At 46.8% G+C, this 19783-nt stretch overlaps 1 protein-coding gene across 1 annotated transcript; it reads right to left on the minus strand.

Annotated features, from left to right (window-relative positions):
- Positions 1 to 13566: 13566 nt before the first annotated feature.
- PLAU (plasminogen activator, urokinase) lies at positions 13567 to 19311 on the minus strand. The gene is made up of 11 exons (XM_054572411.1): positions 19218 to 19311; positions 18837 to 18906; positions 18322 to 18355; positions 18059 to 18166; positions 17571 to 17745; positions 17290 to 17381; positions 16889 to 17105; positions 16520 to 16668; positions 15789 to 15929; positions 15297 to 15445; positions 13567 to 14629 (listed from the first exon to the last, which is right to left on the minus strand). The coding sequence occupies exons 2-11, from the start codon at positions 18873 to 18875 to the stop codon at positions 14453 to 14455; spliced, it is 1281 nt and encodes a 426-aa protein (XP_054428386.1). The 5' UTR covers positions 18876 to 18906; positions 19218 to 19311; the 3' UTR covers positions 13567 to 14452.
- Between the last annotated feature and the right edge of the window lie 472 nt (positions 19312 to 19783).

Here is a 19783-nt window from a genome sequence, read left to right on the forward strand (position 1 = left end):
TAGTTTTGCAGGATAGTGTAATCTAGGTTGTAGGTCCTTGCTTTTCATCACTTTGAAATCTTCTTGCCAGTTCATTCTTGCCTGAAAAGTTTCTTTTGAGAAATCAGCTGACAGTCTTATGGGAACTCCTTTGTAGGTAACTAACTTCTCTTCTCTTGCTGTTTTTAAGATTCTCTCTTTATCTTTAACCTTTGACAATTTAATTATGATGTGTCTTGGTGTGGTTCTCTTTGGATCCAACCAGTTTGGAACTCTCTCTGCTTCTTGGGCTTGTATGTCTATCTCCTTCACCAAATTAGGTAAGTTGTCTTTCATTATTTTTTCAAATAAGTTTTCAATTTCTTGCTTTTCCTCTTCTTCTCCTGGTATCCCTATGACTGGAATGTGGGCATGCTTGGAGATGTCCCACTTGTTAATCCTCTCACCTCTTCACCCATTCTCTCCTTTCCCCCTCCCATCTGGTAACTACCTTCTTTTCTGGTAACTAAATTCTTATCCAGTAACTAACTTCTTTTCTCTTGATTTTAAGTATCTCTCTTTATCTTTAACCTTTAGTCTTTTAACAATGATATCTTAGAGTGGGCCTCTTTGCATCCACCATAGTTCGGATTCTGTGCACTTCCTGGACTTGCTTGTCTATTTCTTTCACCATATTAGGGAAGTTTTCTTTCATTATTTTTCAGATAGGTTTCCAGTTTCTTGATCTTTCTCTTCTCCTTCTGGCACCTCTATGAGGCTAATGTTGGATCTCTTGAAGTTGTCCCAAAGGTTGTTTATACTATCCTCATTTTTAAATTCTTTTTTCTTCTTGTTCTGCATGATTGTTGTTTTGCTTCCTTATGTTCCACATCATTGATTTGACTCTTGGCTTCATTCACTCTACTGTTGTTTCACTTTAATTTTTCTTTATTTCATATAGTGTATCCTTTATTTCTGACTGAATCTTTTTTATCCTGTTGAGGTCCTCCTCATTAAGTTCCTTGAGCATCCTTATAACCAGTGTTTTGAACTCTGCATCTGATAGATTGCTTATCTCCATTTTGTTTAGCTTTCTTTCCGGAGTGTTGATCTGTTCTTTCACTGGGCCATGTTTCTTTGCCTCCTCATATTAGGTAGAGCTTCTTTGATTTCATGTCTCAGTAGTGTGGCCTAATGTAGTAGGTGTCCTGTAGGATCCAGTGGCACAGCCTCACCTATCACTCAAGCTGGGTACTAGAGGTGCACCCTTGTGTGGGCTGAGTACACCTTCCTCTTGTAGTTGAGCCTTGGTTGCTGTTGGCAGATCAGTGGGATGGATTCATCCAGGCTTGTCAGCTGCAAGAGCTGGCTGTGACCACTCACCACCAACCTCTGCCCGCCATGAAGGATCAGCTGTGCAGGGGCAGGGCAATGGTACTCCGACATGATCTGTGACTATCCACTAGGTTCATTGGCCCTGTGGTTTCCAGGTGGTACAGGATAAGGTCAGCCCCCACCTGTGTTTTGCCTGGGGCACCCTGCCTGAGCTATAAAGCAATTTGAGATGACTTCTACTTGTGCTGGGCTTGGAGATCCCCAGGTGAAGTCAAGCTGTGACTCTAATCTGGCTGTGGCTAGGGCTCACTGAAGTCAGCTGTTAACCAGCCATTCTTATGGAAAAGAAGCTTGTGTAGGCCTGTAAATTTGGTGGGGTGGAGCTTCTGTGGATTTCTAAGTTAGGTCACACAGTATTTTCCAGGTTGATGGAGTCTCTGATATGGCACTAGCCTATGGGCTCTGTCGGGGGAGGGCTCAGCCAAGAGACAATTGCCTCTGCTTGCCTTGATGCTGGGTACTTCAGTCTTTCCCTGTATACCACTGGTGTCCTTCAAGATGCCACCCTGGTGCTGGAGCTCAGAGGGAGTGAGTCTGAATAGGTGAGTCTGTGTGTAGATTCCCCAAGAGGAACTGCTTAAGGCTCCAACAGCCTCCTCCACAGACTCAATCCCCACTAGTTTTTGCAACGAGAAGTTGTGGGGACTTATCTTCCTGACCCTGTAATGCTGGCTGTGGGTCCTGGTGTGCAGCTGGGACTCCTCACTTCCAACATATCCCTCCCAAATTTTTATCTACATATGTGTACAGCCAACCCGTTCTGTGTCAGTGCCCCTCCTACCAGTCTGGATGGATTTGGTGTCTTCAATTCCATAGTTGTCAGGCTTCATTCAACTTGGTTTTGTAGTTGTCAGGCTGCCATTTAACTCAATTCCAATTTTCCTGCATGATGGTTGTTGTTTATTTTAGTTGTAATTTTGATGTGTTTATGTGAAGAGGTGAGTCTTGTCTGACTATATCACCACCTTGATTGGAATCCTCTCCTCATTTTTTTTTGAATTCTTGTGTTTACATTCTGTTCTGACTGATTGTTTATTTCTTCCTTATGTTCCAGTTCACTGACTTGAACCCAGGCTTCCTTCCCTTTACTGTTGGTTCCCTGTGGGTTTTTCTTTATTTCACTTAATGTAGTCTTCATTTCTTCCCTTAATGCTTTTGCCATACTCAATGAGATCTCTAAGCATCCTTATCACCAGTGTTTTAAACTTCATCTGGTAGGTTGGCTATCTCCATTTCACTTAGTTCTTTTCCTGATGTTTTGTTCAGTTCTTTCCTCTAAGCCATATTTCTTTGTCTCCTCAATTTGGCAGCCTCCCTCTGTTTGTTTCTGTGTATTAGGTAGAGCTACTTTGACTCCCTGTCTTGGCACTCTTGTTATATTGTGCAGGGCAGAACCTTAGGTAATCACTGGGGGAAGGAGGAGGCAGTCTGCTTTACTTCTTTGTGGTTTTGAATGTGGGGAAGAGATCAGAGAGGGGGCAATGCTGCTGCCTAACTGCTGGAGGCTTCCTTGGCACTCACCCTGCTTCTAGTCACTTATGCTACTGGCACTCCTCTAGTTGTTGCCCTTGTGGTTATTCTCAGGAGTGGGTGGGTTTGCACACATTGTAGGATCCTATGGGCCCTTTTCACAGACTCTCCTGAGAGACCATCATTACTTCCACTGCCCCAGCTCCCACTGGATTTTACAGCCAGGAGTTATGAGGCTTTATCTTCCTGGTGCTGGAGCCTTGGGCTGTGAAATCTGGCCTGGGGCTTGTGCCCAAGCTATCCCTAAGGTGGGTCTGCCATTCCACCAGCCACAGCCACTGCCACTACCATCTGGTCACTTCCTCCTCACCGTGCCACACCACATCCTTTCTTTCCCCTCTCCTCATATCCACCGCTTCTACCCACCTGAATGATTATGTCTTTAAATCCTTGGTTGTCGGATTTCCATACAGTTTGATTTTCTGGCAGTTCTAGGTTATTTTTGGTTTTGAAATTAGTTGTAATCTTTCTTATGGTTTTACAAGGAGAAAAAGCATGTCTGCCTATGCTGCCATTAAAAGTCCTGGAAATCTACTTGAAAAAACAGTGAAAGAAGACTTCCCTGATTTGATGAAGGAAATAGACATGCAATTCCAGGAAGCACAGGGAGTCCCAAACAAGATGCATGAAAAGAGGCCCACTCCAAGACACATCAAAATTAAAATGCCAAAGGTTAAAGATAAAGAGAGAATCTTAAAAGCAGCAAGAGAAAAGAAGTTAGTTACCTATAGGGGAGTTCCTGTAAGACTGTCAGCTGATTTCTCAAAGGAAACTTTGCAGGCTAGAAGGAATTGGTCAAAAGTATTCAAAGTCATGAAAAGTAGGGAACTACAGCCAAGATTGCTCTACCCAACAAATCTATCACTTAGAATGGAAGGACAGATAAACAGCTTCCCAGACAAGAAAAAACTAAAGGAGTTCATCATCACCAAACCATTATTATATGAAATGTTAAAGGGACTTATTAAGGCAAAGAAGATCAGCCCTGGCCAGTGTGGCTGAGTGGATTGAGTGCTGGCCTCCGAACTAAAGAGTTTCCAGTTCAGTTCCCTGTCATGGCACATGCTTGGGTTATGGTCCAGGTCCTTGGTTGGGGGGCATGTGAGAGGCAACCACACATTCATGTTTCTCTCCCTCTCTTTCTCCCTCCATTCCCCTCTCTCTAAAAATAAATAAATAAAATCTTTAAAGAAAAAGAAGATCAAAACTATGAATAACAAAATGGCAAAAAATACATATCTATCAACAATTGACTCTAAAAAAAACTAACAAGAACAGAGACAGGATCATGAATATGGAGAACATTTTGGTGGTTGACAGATGGGAGAGGGGTGAAGGAGAATGGGTGAAGAGGTGAGGGGATTAAGAAGTACCAATAGGTAGTTACGGAATAGCCATGGTGATGTATAGTACAGTATAGGAAGTGGAGTAGCCACAGAACTTATAGGCATGACCCGTGGACATGAACAATGGTGTGGGGATTGCCTGAGGGAGTTGGGGGTGCTGGATGGAGGGCAACAAAGGGGGAAAAAATCAGGACAACTGTGATGGCATAGTCAATAAAATATATATTTTTTTAAAAAGACTCTATGGAGGTAGGGCTCATTCATGTATCAGGTCATCGCTAAAACTCCTCAGTGCATCTGTCACTGAGAACACCTGCAATCTGTTGTGCAAGGATTATCAAACATTCACATGTGTAAGAATCACCTAGAGAACTCTGAAGATGTCAGGGCCTCAGGCCCAGAGAATCTGTTTCAATACATTTTATATTCAGATCTTTCTCTTGTAACAAGCTCCCCAGAGGTTCAGATACAAGTGGAATTTGGAACTTGGAGAGACATCTCCACAGTCCTCTGTCTGCTCCCTCCTCAGGAGACTCAGCTAATTGATAAGATAAATTCCTTAGATCAATGATTCTCAACCTAAGGAAACTGCTAAAAATACAGTTGCCCAGACACCAATCCAGTTTTATTTAACCAGGTTATGGTTAAGAAACTCCCGGGGTGGTACAGAAGCATACTGAGGTCTGAGAATCAATACCTCAGATCAGTGGTTCTCAAACCTGAGAATGTAACAGAATTGCTGGAGGCCTGATTAAAACTCACAGTGCTGGGCCCCATCTCTAGAGTCTCTGTTTCAGTAGGTCTAGGGTGAGGCCTGGTAATTTGCACTTCTAACAAGTGCCAGGTGATGCTGAAGTTGCTGATTTGAGACTCATACTTGGAGAACCAACACTTTCAATTGATGTTCTAACAGGGGTGCCCAACCTTTTGGCATCTCTGGGCCACACTGGGAGAAGAAGAGTTGTCTTGGGCCACACATTAAATCCACTGCGACATGTAATCACAAAAATATCTCATAATGTTTTAAGTAAATTTACAATTTTGTATTGGGCCACATTCATAGCCATCTTGGGATGCATGCAGCCTGCAGCCTGTGGGCCACAGATTGGACACACCTGTAAGTGTTTGTCCCACCCTGTGTCTCTAGTTATCCTTTCTCCTTTCTGTCAGCCATGAAGGAGACCAGCCAAGGAGAAAGGACTGAGGTAAGTGCCTGAGGGAAGCTTGTCTTGACAGGGCTGTGAGAAGAGGCTGTCGAGAAGGACTTCTGGTAAGCTCATCACTGGGTATCCTGGCATAATTTTAATAGCTCTCCGAGGCCAGGGACAGTTGCCAAATTCCAGTGGAGGATACAAATTACCTGGCCAATGGCTGTTAACTCCATACATACATCCAGCCTTGCCAGGAGTCAGGAGCCTAAAGCTTCCCTGGTAGAGCCTCTCAGCTTGTAATGGTGAAGGGTGTGCTGGTGTGGTGAGGAATGAGAGAAAACCTGAGGTCTGGGCTGATCCTCGTCACCAAGTCAATTATGTAAAAGCCAAGCTGGAGCTATAGCGTCCTGCTGACCAATAGCAGTGACACCAGCTTATACACATGCTCTGGAGAGAAAGCAGAAGAGACTGCTTCTCTTTACAAGAAGGAGTGAGAAATTAAGGGCAATTTGCAGACCACAGAAAAGGGAGATAGAGGGATTGGGCTAGAAACCCCACATCAGAGGTCTCACAAAATTCACTTCAATCCTGGCTGGTGTGGCTCAGTGGATTGAGTGCTGGCCTGAGAACCAAAAGGTTGCCGGTGTGATTTCCAGTCAGGGCGCATGTCTGGGTTGCAGGCCAGGTCCCCAGCTGGGGATGTGAGAGAAGCAACCAATTGATGTATCTCTTGCACACTGATGTTTCTCTCCCTCTCTTTCTCTCTCCCTTACCCTCTCTCTAAGAATAAATAAATAAAATCTTTTAAAAAATAAAAACACACACACAAAATTCACTTCATTTTCATACTGTGGTTGCAGAACTTGGTTACGTACTAAGTACATATGATCTGCTGAAGTAATGTCTCAGTTCTAGGAAGCAGAGTGAAAATCAACTAGACCTAGAGTCTGCTGATCCCCTTATACATACCACAGGACAATCGACTAATTTACTGATAGTACATAACAGGACTGTCAGGTTTTGGAGAAGTTCCTGGAGTCAGAACCACTGCCACAGGGCTGAATAGACCGAGGGTGTTTAGGGAAGAAACAAAAACCCCTGAAGGTTTGTATGACATCACCACTTGGTGATTATGGTGAGGGGGAAGTTCTCCAATTGAGTGGACAGAGTCACTGAGGTTATCAGCAGGTCTGGGTTGCCCTGTAGATACTGAATCCTGAAATTCCACCCGTAGCAACTCTGGTTTAGTCAACAACCTACTAGATATGGCTTTAGGAGAATGACTTACGGTAAAAACTCCTGTCTGAAGCGAGGAGGCCAAAGCAAATGATACTCTCCTTCCACCTCATTCAGGTACCAGATCTATCCTAGCCCCACAAAATTTCCCATATGTGTACCCTCTCCTTCTACCCCATTGCCACTGCCCTGGTTCAGACATTCAGCTCCTATCTGGCTAATTGCAGTGGCCTCTGAACTGGTGTTCCTTACCCATAGTCTCATCTAGGACCAAAAATCTTTTAATCAGTCTTGCACTCTGCTGCCATATGCTCCAAACTTTTCAATGACTTCCCATCACAATAAAGTCTAAAGTCCTTCATGTGGCAGGCCCATAGGTTCTAGCTCTCACCAATCTCACCAGTCAAATCACCTCTCTAAAACCAGCCCTATAGCCCATCCCCTTGAACAACCTTGAGTGTCCCATGCCTCCTCCTCCTCCTTCACCTTTGAACATGCTGTTTCCTCTGCTCAAAGGGTCATTCCTCCCTTCAAGACTCTGCTCTTAGCCCTCCGTGTCCATCTTGCATATCTTCCTCACAGCAATGGTCTCACTATATTCACTGACTTGTCTGTTCTCTCACTTGACCGTTAGCCCATTGAAGCTGAGACGGGGGCTTTCATCTCCACACAGCACAGTGCCAGGCCCATGACCAACTCTCAGTGATGGTGTGTTACATAAATGAGTGAAGGATGAATCAACGGTCAATGAGTATCCTGAAGGCTTTCCTGGCCCCCAAACTTCATCAACTAGGACTGAGTGCCCTTCTTTTAGAAGTCCTTTTAAAAAATGCAAATCTCCTTGGACTGGTAACATATTAATGTTAATAAGTTACTTTAGACCTTAACTAGATGACCAGGCAGAACAAGGGTACTGAAAAAACGCCCAAGGAAGAGAGGTATAAAGGCAAGTGCAGAGTGGGTACCAGGGACAAATTTCATTCACATTTCCTTTTGTTTATTTACTTTATATTTTTATTTACAGATTTGAAAGAGTGAGAAACATTACTTTGTTTTTCTACTTATTCATGCATTTATTTGTTGCTTCTTGTATTATGTGCCCTGACCAGGGATCAAACCAGCAAACATGGCATATTGGGATGATGCTCTAACCAACTGAGCTACATGGCCAGGGCCAACCCCATTCCCTTTTAAAAGCAAATAATGTCTCATATGTACATATAGTTTGCAAAGAACTTTTGCAAATTTTATCTGTGAAGCCTCCATCCAGAAAGGAAGGTTGAATGAGTGTTATTATTAATTACATTGTACATATAAGGTTTGGAGATATTTGCCATGCCGTAGGAAAAAGGCTTGCGACAAAAATAGCCAAAGGGTAAGGACAAGATACAAAATTATGTAGAGATCGTGAATACAATTATGTAAGAAATAAGCAGATGGAGGAAAAGCATGCATAATCAAGTAATGATGCAACAAAGGTAAAATTGCAACCGTGACAAGTACTTCAAAGAGATAACCGTTTCGTACTATAATGAGGCTATAGGTAAAATAGTGGAATTCTGTATAGATATAGGCAACCCAGAAAAGACTACCTTAAAAAAATGATCTCTGAAGCAAGGGGAAGAACTTAACTAGCTAAAGAAAGTCCCAGGCAGAAGGAGCATCACGCCCCAGGGCCAGTGGTGACAGGGGGACTGACTGGTAAGAGAATAGCTGAGCAAAGCAAGACTGGGGGAGCTGGATGCCAAGCGGAGCTAGAGAGGAAGTAGGGGCCAGACCCTGCCCAAGCCAGCCAGCCAGGAAGACAGGGAGTCATTAAGCCTGTTTGCATTTTCAAAAGATGTCTCATTTCAGGTGAACAGAATGGATTGGTGGGACGGTGGCAGGGAGGTGTGGAAGGAGAGACAGAGTCAATGGGGGAGGCCCGTTGGGAAGCTACTGTGGGTAGTCCAGGCAAAGGTTGATGGTGGTAGTGGAAACAGAGAGGAATGGATGACTTTAAGAGCGATTAGGCACATTTTCAGGATTTGGTGATGGATCAAATGAGGGGGGTGAGAGAGAAGCACCAGGATGTCTCCTAGATTTCCGGGTGTGGATGGAGGTGGTGCCATCACCTGAGCAGAGTGATGAAAGAAGACAGAAGAGCAGAGTCAAGGCCTGAAGACAGGGCCAGCTTGGGGCAGGCTGAGTTTCAGGTGTCTTACACGTGACAACCAAAAGGGAGTGGCAAGGAGCCCACGGAAAATGAGAGTCTGAAGTTTAGAGGAAAAGTCTGGCTAGAGATAAGCATTTGTAAGTCAACTATTTATTAGTGGTAACTTAAGCTTGGGTGTGAATGAGACTGTGGGAGAAAGTTTAGGGTGAGAGGAGGAGAATGTTGTCAACAGAGCACAGGAAAGTCAGGAGGCTTTGGCTAGAAATAAATGGTAAAGATTTATTCCAAGGTCTTAGTATATGCAAACCAAAAACACAACTGGGCAGTACCCAGAGTGTGTTAAAGAAGAAAGCAAAGATGAGAATTCTTGTAGTAAAAAGTACATTCTTGAGAAGAATCAGTCCTGCATTCTTAGTGTCTATTTAGGTCAAGGAGGATAATGAATATCAGATGGTCTGGACATGTGAACATTGTTTCCTAAGTCCTTCAAAAGGTAGCCAGATGGTTATCTACAGGAGATAGATATAGATAAAGATGAGAGAGAGAGAATATTTCAGGCGTAACTGGAGATTCAAAAGTTTAAGTTCCCGGACTAGTTGAAGCAACAGTAGAATAATTTCCTCATGCCTCAGCCTATTTGATTTTAGTAATTTAGCAGTTTGACTATAGTGACTCCATTTTGTTCTTTATTCTTTTCTCAAAGTGTAGGATCAGGCCTTCAGAAACTCAATATTGAGTCAAGCAGAAGAGTTTGAGATTGCAAAAGAGACCTAAGAAACCAAAAGTGTTAACGATGGCTGTGGAATCCTGTGGAAGCATTTTACTTTCACAAATGGGTGGGGATTTATAGTTAAGGAAAAAAAAATTTTTTATGACTCTTTGACATTAATTAAGTCTCTAGATTTTGAAAAATAGTACCCGAGGGCAAGAGGTGGTATTGTAAATATTTAACTAGCAGGACATTGGAGTACCAGCACGCCCCGCCCCCGTGGCTGGAGGAGGGAGGGGTCTCAGAGGCCCCTGCCTGCCAGGCATTAACCTTATGGTTGCTGGATCCTGAAGATGTGAAGAGAAGCTGGGTCGCAGGGGGCCACATGGACAGGATCTTGGGACAGCAGCTAATTCAGTGATTGAATAGTACTGGTGCCTGCTACTGGATATCAGCCTTGCCTAGGGGTCCTCACCAGCTGGATCCCACCAGCAAATTCCTCCCCTTACTCTCTGCCTGCTCATTGCCCCTCACCAAAACTCTTATTTACTGCAGCAATTAATTCATTATTTCTTGTGAATGGCTTGCCTTTTCATGCCTTCAGGACCTTCCCTAGAATGCCTAGACTGTCTTTCTTCTCTTTGTTTGGCAAATTTCTTTGCATCTTTGAAAACCAAGGTAAAATATCACCTCCTCTGTAAAATCTTCCTTATCTTCTGAAGGCAGAATTAATTGCTTCCTCATCATTGTTCCATGCATTTTATACATACATTTATTATAGCATTTATCACATTGAATTATGGTTATGGTTCTGTCTCCTTCAGAAAGTTGTGAGCTCCTTGAGAACTAGGACTATGTCCCATTTATTTTTGTATCCCCAGAATCTAAAAGAGCACCTCGTATCTGGGTACTTACATTTCTTTTTAGGGGTTGCTGAATTAATCTCAGAAGGGGGCCTAGGCTATCTTTTCTCCCAATTTGCTACTTAAAACTCAGTAACGGTACTGATATATGCTACAACATGGATGAAGCTGAAAAACATTATGGGAAGTAAAAGAAGTCAGTCACAGAAGACCACATGATATATGAGTCTATATATACAAAATGTCCAGAATAGGCAAATTTATAGACAGAAAGTAGATTAGAGGCTGAGAAGACTGAGGTGAAAAAGAGAGTGGCTATTAAGGGGTATTTTTTTTTTAATCCTTACCCATGGATATGCTTATTGATTTTAGAGAGAGAGGAAGGGAGGGACAGGGAGAGGGAGAGAAACATTGAAGTGAGAAACATAATCTGTTACCTGTCTCAGGCCTCCTGACTGTGGGCCAAACCCGCAACCAAAGCATGTGCCCTTGACTGGGAATCAAACCTGCAACCTTTCGGTTTATGGGACAACGCTCCAACCAACTGAGCCACACTGGCCAGGGCTAAAGGTTTTGTTATTTTATTTTTTTTAGGTAATGAAAATGTTCTAAAATGGATTGTGGTGAGTGTTGCACAACTCTGTATATACTAAAAATCATGCGTTGTATACTTTAAATGGGTGAATTTTATGGCATATGTATTTTATCTCAATAATACTGTTATTTTAAAAATAGCTCAGCACTATCTCTCACTGTGTCTGATTCTAAGGGAAGGCTCAAATGTTTTCTGCCAGGGAGGAAGGTGGACACACTGGGGGTGAGTATGGAGGGATACATGCAGAGGTGTGGTTGTTGGGGGGTTGGTTTGAGAAAAGCAGAGGATAAGTGGAAATCAAGTTGAGTACTGATAATAGAATGGAACACAGAATATTTCAGAAGGAGGAGTTCCGGTGAAAACGGAAACCACTTCAATGAAATCAGGTTTCAACAAAAAAGGCTGAGGTTAACTAGAGAAGGTGGTTTTACTTTGAGACTGGTGGCTGAGTGTGGTATCCTCACTTAGCCTGGGAATCCTTTAAGAAGAAAGAACTATAATCTAGATAGGGGTTGAAATTCCGATACACTTGTCCTAGGCATCCAGCAGATCCCTGACGTAGGGTCCTTGAAAGCAGGGCTGCTCTCCTTTCCTTAGTTGGGCCCTGCTGAAAGGTCATAGGTCATAGTGCTTGGCCTGTGCACTCTGGAGCCAGCTGCCTGGGTCTGAAAGCTGCCTCTGCCACTTACCAGCTGCATTGCCTTGAGCAAGTCACTCAGTCTCTGTGCCTCCCCGTTTTCTCTGCTATGAAGTGAGGCTAATGATAATACCTTTCTCCTAGGAGTTTTGTGAAGATTAAGAATTTAGCATGGTATCCAGTAAGTGGTGAGCACTAGAAGAAGGCAGCCCCTAAAGTGAGAGACAGGGTAGCATCTGGAGCCATGAAACTGGTTGCCAGAGAAATAGCCGAGACCGCTGCCAGCCCTGAGAGAGGTCCCCAATTCAGAGAAGAGGCAGCCGCTGGCTGGCGGTCGGGGTGGTGGCTGGGAAGTGATCTGAAGAGAGCAGTGTCATTGCTCAACCCCACCAGTGGAGCTCCTACTTCCTGTTTTCAGTGTCTGTGAGCGATGATGCTAGAGCTGCTCATGTTGGAACAAGATCTTCCTTGGCCCCTGAGGGGGAAATGCAGAGAGAGGTTGAGCAGCAACAGGCTGGGCTGGGCCCCTTAGCGCCATATGATGCCTTTGCTTTCCTAGCAAATTTCAGCTAACACAAAACACATCAATGCAATCCTGGGGGAAAGAAGGACGGGGGCGGGGGGCTTCATTAAATTCTACAAGAATTTACGGGCCTTTGTAATAATAGCAACTATTTTTGTGCCTTTACTAGTTGCCAGAATTATTCTGAGATTTATGAACTCATGAATCCTTATAATAATCCCTGGGAGGTAGATATTATTATCTCTTTTACAGATGAGGAAACAGAAGCACAGATAAGTTAAGGGTCTTTCTCAAGTCACACAGCTGGTGCTAAAGCAGGGCCTCTAGTCCAGGCCACCTGACTCCAGAATTCATGCTCTGAAACCACTGCGTCATACCAAATAAGACGACATGCTAGATTGTGGAGATTAAAAACTGAATACTTTGAGACCTTGCCCTCTTGGGGCCTATAGTCTAGGAAGCCCAGGAGGACTTGCGCCTCGAAAACCCACAGAGAAAACTGACTGTTCATGCAGAGAACACATGCTGACCACACCCTCATAATCTGGCCAATTGTCCCTAAAATATATTCAATCAGAGGGCTTATCAGAAACACCCAAGAAGCTTGTCAAAACCATAAAGCCTGACAGCAGCCCTGATCTGAATCACAACCTTTGTGGGTGGAAGATAGGCATGTATATATTTTTAAAAGGTTCTCAGGTGACTTGGTTAAGAACCACTGCCAAAACCCATTAACATAGCTTGGGAACTCCAAAAGTTTGGCACCCAACTATGTCGCCCAGCCTGCCTTGTACACCCCAAGCCTTCAGAAATTGATGTTTGATTCAGAATATAGGCCTATCTTCATTATGATCAAACAGTTTTAGATTCTGAGCCACCTGCCCTTAGGGATAGCAATGGCAGGTCAGGAGCTCCATTAACATACAGAGGAAACTCAGCACCACTCCATGCACAGGCAGGGTAGACAATGGGAAATTATTTTTTCTGTTCCCTGAGTGCCACAAACTCAAGCTGAGCTGGGTTTTGGAGCAACAATTTTCACTCATCCAGGTGTTCTCTTTGGTTGAGGTCAGCCCAACCAAAGGATTGTTGGGGGCAAAGTGAAGAGAATATGGTGAGGCTAATACTAAAGATCACCATGCACAGTTGCATGCAAGGTGTGCATTGTGTGAAGGCATCAGGCTGAGGAGGGAACTGGGAATTGACACCCAGCCAGCACACCACTTACAATGTCGCGGGCTCCTTTTTATACTTTGTGTGCTGTGGAGGGCCTGGCCTACCATTCTCTTAGCCTTTGATTCCCAAAGCCCCACTGAGTCCAGAGATGCAGCCCCACAGGAAACTCTGGTGTACATGCCACCACGGTCACTTTCTACTTTTTTATACTTTTTATGGGAGCACCAGAGAAGAAACAAAGGCTTCAGAAGAATCACATTTATCATCTTTATTCAAAATTATAAAAATAGATATAAATAAAAATAGCAGAATATAATTATTAAATATTCAGTGTACAGGAGTGGTCCTCACCCCACACAGTGAGGAGCGCATGGACTTGCCTGGAAGATCAAAAGGGATAACTGGCCAAGAAAGGGACATTTATGTGAAAGTGAAACTGAAATTTTAATGCTGGTCATGGGCCATGCCTCAAAATGACACATTCATAAGTGGCATCATATCGGAGACCCAAGAGCCCCAGGAATGACCCATGACCTCTCCTGAGAGCCACTACTATGTGACAACACGGTCGGTACAGTTTAGAGAAATAACTAGACTTTCAATCAGACACAGGGACACTAGCTCTTACTCACACTGACTACTCATAGCCTGTGTACAAGTGTGCAAACATACACATGCATATATAATATTTCCTGATACATTCATGGAATGTCAGAGCCTTTCCCTCAAGGCATTAGTGTCCCTACTCCCCAAACCATTGTTCCCACATTGGCCAAGCTCCCTCAAGAGACCTCAGTTCTGTTACACTTCCTAATTGGGAAATTATTCATTTCCCAACAACAGGCCAGCTGTTGGGGGAGCTGTGTCTTCTTCCCATGCATAGGAGATGCCACTTTTATCCCCAGGAGACTTTAATCCAGGAAAAAGACAAACTACTGGTCAGTACCATCCTGGATCAGGACCACCCCTCCATCCTGGCCAGAGGGGATCTGGGCGCCCAGCACCCAGGCCTGTCACTGAGGGTAAAGCTATTGCTGCTCACCCTGGCGGGCAGCACAAGCAAAACCATCCCTGCAGAGCCTATCTTCCTCAGTCTCTTCCTTATATATAGCTGGTGCAGATGGACCTATTGCGAAAATGACAGTCATCATGGGAGTGGGTGGCTCCCGGGGGGCAATTCACAGGGTTAGGCCATTGTCTTCCTGGGTGTTAGCATGGATCCAGTTCAGGAAGCGTGAGACCCTCGTGTAGACTCCTGGCTTATACTTCATGGCACATTCACGGCCCCAGCTCACAATCCCAGTCAGAGTCGGGCGGTCTTGGATCGTGCAGACCAGGGGTCCCCCTGAGTCTCCCTGTTAAGCCAAAGACACAAAAGGTGAGCCCTGGAAGAAGTTAGGAGGGGGCCATCAGATCCTACCACCCAATCATGCCCGAGGGAGAAGGGAGAGTTTCCCAGAGTCAGAGTCCTTAGTCACTACCATTTCCTACTGTGTCAAGTTTAAAATCCTCTGCTTGGCTTTCAAAGCCCTACTGTCTGTCACTGTTCCACCTACATTCTCAGACCCTTCCTCTCCTCCCATCCTGGAATATGCTGTCCTCATTCTCATATTTATATCTTGCAACTGAAATGCTCTTCTTTCTTTCCTTGGCCTCCGTAAATCCATACTAAGTCGCAATCTCTTTAAAGCTTCCCCTCCATAACCATTTGGTTGGCACTCACCTCCTCCTAAATATCTGATCATTTATAATTCACACCACACCCTGAACACTGGGCTGTATTATTTTCTATTGTTTCTTCTTCTTCTTCTCTTTCCCTCAGTCTCAAGTGCCTAGCACAGAGACAGGCTGATGGCAAATGTTAGGTAAAGACGTAAGGACTGGTTTAAACCTTATAAAACTTGAGCTCTTGATTCTGGCTTCTTGGGGCTTTGGTTGGAGAGAGGCTCCCCAAAGCTGGCAGGGACATGCCCAGGAGCCCTGGAGAGACAGGGGTGATGGAGAGAGGCTTAGATCTCTCACCTGGCACGAATCTGTTTTCCACAGTGGGTCAGCAGCACACAGCATTTTGGTGGTGACTTCAGAGCCGTAGTAGTGGGGCTGACTACACTCCTCGTGGGAAACCAGGTTCACAGTAGTCATTTTCAGCTGCTCTGGATAGAGATAGTCAGCTGGATGGAAGAAACATGAAGGAATTTCTGTTAAGATGTGTCCGTCCAGCCTTCCCACTGGGATTCTCTACCAGGGAGGGGACTGAAAAGTATTCCTACAGGATAAAGTCCCTATTCTTTTTCCACCCAAATCTGAGTTTTTAACCCCAGCTATAGCCACTCACCCCCCCACCTATTTACCTTTATGGTTCACCGTTCCCTAAAAATGCTCCCCATCTGGACCCATCTGCTACCTCCACAGTGCTCCTGTCTGTGTCTCCAGTTTTCCTTAATCAAGAGGAGCTCACTTCCATGTGACAACACTTCCCCAGGATCCTCTCGGCTAGCCCCAAAGGTCACTTACTGGTATGTTCTTTTCCAAAGCCAGTGACCTCACAGCTTTTGCCAGAATAAGCATCGTCCGACTCTGTGGGCAGGCAGATGGTCTGTATGGACCGGGATGGCTGAGCACACTGGCCCGAGCTGGAACTGATCTTCAGCAAGGCTAGAGGAGGGGGAAGAGACCAGAGGGGAAGGAGGTCAGGTGGTCAGCATCTATGCCCTCCAACTGCTGAGGGAGCAGCTGGGTCAGTTAGGGTCAGAGGTCATCCTGGGAGGTGTGCTGGTAGGATTAAACAAGCCTCCCCTGTACCATGCCTCATGGGCTTTGTTCCGGCCGTGACAAAGGCTTGGACAGCCAGGGCTACTGCATACAGCTGTATGAGCTTTTTTTCTAGAAAAAGCCCTGGCTGAGGTAGCTGGGCTGAAATCTAGCCCAATGCTCTCTCAAAGGTCTATATCCTGGGACAGACAGCCTGCATCTAACAAAGGGAGGGTCAGCCCAGGCCAAGCCATCTGCCCACAGGGCCACTGCCACCCAGAGAAGGCTACCTGTTGGAAAACTTAGGGACTTTCCAGGGGAGCACCAAGCCTCTCATATATGTCTGTCACTCCGAACCCTTCCCCACTTCCCTCCTTGTTGTGTAAAGTAGGGTATTCAAGTTCCCCTACAACCGCAACCCCCCTCCCACTTGAGTGCCTTTTTGAACCCTTCCCCTCAGGCCATCACCATGAGGGCGAAGGGTTTCCACTCACCTATGTCATTGTGGTGAGCAAGTGCATCAGAGCTATAGTCCTCGTGCAAGATGAGCTTTTTCACCTCAAACTTTATCTCCCCATGTGCCTGGGAGTTACGCCTTGACTGACCCAGGTAGACAATGTAGTCCTCCTTCTTCTGGTAATTACTGTGAGAGGGGAGACCTGTCAGACAGTCTGATCTCATGAGATCCTGTCACTTCCTCCTCTCCACCACAGTGACCTCAGAGCATGACATGTCCCCAAGGCTAGGGGCTGCATGGAAGGGCTGACAGGGTAGAATTAAAGTAGAATCCTTCGCAGGAAAGGAGAAAAGGATGTGATTAGGGGAGAGCAGGAGGGTCAGGGAGGAGAGTCAGAGGGACATACACGAAGCAGTGCGTTGCGCTGACCACCCAGCAAGGACTGATGAGGCTGCCGCCGCATGCGTAGCTGACAGAACCTCCACGTTGCTTCCTATAGATGGCTGCAAACCAAGGCTGGTTCTCAATGTCGGTGAATTTTCCCCCAACAATCTTAAAGCGGGGCCTCAGAGCCTTCTGGCCACACTGAAACTCTTTTTCAGGAGGAGAAGTAGTAGCTTGTCCTGGAGAAGAAAGAAACGGATGTCTTGGGACGATAAGTAGAGTCAAGTATCCCTCTCCTCATCCTCTGACTTCCCGGTTTTGGGAGGGGGGGGCCTCCATCCTCATCCCTCCTCTGATGGAATAAGAGGACTTATGAGTTTGTCTCCTTTCACCAACTATCATAAACAGCTGGGTGACACTTACTGAGAGAGCAGTCTCGCACCATGCATTGTTGGACAACAGGCGTTACACCAACTTGCACGTAGCACCATGGCCTTCTCCGGTTGTTTGGGTTCCTGGCAACAGAGAGGGTAGAGGGATGCCATTTCAACACAGAATGTCTTTCCTGCATCCTCCTCTCCAAGAAAGAGGCAACCAGAAGCCTCGTCTTTCTCCTGTTATGGCCAGCATTCTGGGAGCTGAAGGGACTGTTAATAAGGGCTTCTGTGAGGCCATGGGGAAGGTCCTTGCTGCCCCCACCTCACCTGCAGTAATTGTGTTTCCCCAAGCCCAGCTGAAGAGCATCAGGTCTTTGGGCATGGTATGTTTTTAGAAGGACACTTGCAGAGTTCCAGGTCAGGCAGGGCCGGCCCATGAAGTCAGTGTTGGCTTTCCCTCGGTAAGAGTGACCATTTCCCTGATAGCAGGTGTTCGATGTATCTGTGGAAGGATGTGAGGATAAGAGAATATCAGAAAGAGGAGGAAGTTTATTTTAGAGATGCTGCCAAGCCTCACACGTCTCCAGGCCTGGCAGGAGACACTGGAAAGGGTCTCCTTCCATCATTTGTGCAGCCGCAGCTTCACAAGACAATGTGTTTATGTGTTTGACTGCGTATATCATATTGTTTAGGGATAGTGTCCCGCACTCCACCTCCCGTTCCTAACCCCTACCTGACCTTGATTCCCACTCATCTCTCTTTGCCCCCACATTTCTTGTGCCCCCTCCTCCCATTTAGAGCCAGGATCCCCATACCTATCTCACAGTGTTCACCCTGGAATTTCTTTGGGCAGCTGCATCGCTGAATGTTGGAGAAGTACTTGTAGGACACACATGTACCGCCATTCAGACAGTTGCAGTTTGCTGAAAAGCACAAAGTTGGGGGTAGGTAAGCAAAGAGCAGGAGAGGAGAGGGTGAGGGAGGAGCCAGCCCTGCATCAGGGACAGGGAAGGGCTGCCTCCTGAGGCTTCTCCAAGATGTCTGTGAAGCCTGGTGTTGTGCAAGGGGGGATACTCACATGCACCAGACACTGGATGAAGGTCTTGGCTGCCCTGGAAAAGATGGAGTGAAGGGGAAAGTTCACCAAAGGTCCCATGTCCCTGGGGCTCTAGGGTGTGGATGACCTGGCCCCAGTCCCAAAACCCACCCTTCCCTACAGCTCCCTCTCTCCTCACTCTGATCACTTCTAACTAGCCCTCAAATGGAAGATCACGGGTTTCCGGAGAGGAGAAATGGATTGACTCAAGCAAGCTTCACACACACAGGGGCCAGAAGGCTGGGGCAATTCCAAGGCCTTTTTCCTCCTTTGCCTGCACGTGTGAACTCCCCCCAGGTTCTCAAGGCCCCCCGCTGCCACACCTGTCCCATTTCGCCAGAGGGCCTGGCCCTGCTGTGGATGGGACCCACGGGACTCCAGCTCCCAACGCAGCCCTTTACCCCCGCAACCCCCGTGCGACTCGGGGGTCCTACCAGCCCCCTCCCAGCGCTACAGGTCAAAGCAGGGAAGTCTTTCACTTCACAATTGCTACCAACCAGGACAGAGAGGAGCAGGCACGCCAGGGGGACTCTCATGGTGGCGAGGCTGGGGCTCCAGGCAGCGGCCCTGCAAGGGAAGGAGAAGTCAGGGAAAAAGCGGAGGAGCGAGAAGGCGAACCGGATGGGTTACTGCAGTTCAGGGCAAACCCTAGGGGTCACCGGCGAGGTGAGGAGAGCCCGCAGTCGTCTTTCCCTCTGGGACTCAGGGGTGCCTGCACAGCCGGACCCGCGCCCGCAGGGAGACGCGTGGGCACGCGAAGCAGGAATTCAGCGCGCAGCCACTGCCGGGCCGGGGCAGCCGGGGCTGGGGGAAGGGAAGCCCGCGGGAGCAGGGCCGCTGCGCATCCGCCCAGCGCTCTCAGCGTGGCCTGCACTCACCTGCAACAGCGGCGGGAGGGGCACGGCGCCGGGACTGGGAGGACAGGTTGCAACCCTGACACGCAGCCTGGTTCTGGGGCTCCTGCCTCCTCGCTGTGCTGCAAGCCCGCTGCGCGGGCTGTATATTAGGACCCGCCTAGGCCCTGGCCCCGCCCCGCCCCGTCCCGGGATCGCCAGGTCCACTCCCTTTCCTCCCCTTCCCTGGGTAGCGCCGCTACCTGGACCCTGCGTGTTTCCTCACCTGTGACTGAGAGTGCGGAGCAGCGTGGTCTCCAGCGAAGGGGACCAATGAGGTCTGAACTGAGAGATACAAAAGCATCTAAATTCCCCGTCCCTCCTCCCATTCACCTGGCCTGGGTCCCACCCGAGTGCAGACCATCCATCCACCTGCACAACCAAGTGCAGAGAGGAGAGTCACTCCGGAGACTCTCTCCCCTGTCCAGGTCTGATGCCTCCCCCCAGCTCTCCTAAATCAGCTCTTCTCCAGCTTCCCACCCTCGACCCCCAACTGCCTAGGAAAATGAATGAGAACCCTGGGTATAGGGGCACAGTCTGCAGCTCGCAAA

The sequence above is a fragment of the Pteronotus mesoamericanus genome, unplaced genomic scaffold, assembly GCF_021234165.1.
Source record: "Pteronotus mesoamericanus isolate MK-2021 breed Mesoamerican mustached bat unplaced genomic scaffold, CSHL_Meso_final contig_24, whole genome shotgun sequence".
NCBI lineage: Eukaryota > Metazoa > Chordata > Mammalia > Chiroptera > Mormoopidae > Pteronotus > Pteronotus mesoamericanus.

Bases quoted from the DNA above. Each gene is read 5' to 3' on its own strand.
- PLAU (XM_054572411.1), bottom strand. From the start codon at position 18,875: ATGAGAGTCCCCCTGGCGTGCCTGCTCCTCTCTGTCCTG. The intron at 18,167-18,321 runs GTGAGTATCCCC...TGTGCTTTTCAG, and splicing joins TCATCCAGTGTCTGGTGCAT to CAAACTGCAACTGTCTGAAT. The intron at 17,106-17,289 runs GTAAGTGTCACC...TTTCTTCTCCAG, and splicing joins GGTGCGAGACTGCTCTCTCA to GACAAGCTACTACTTCTCCT.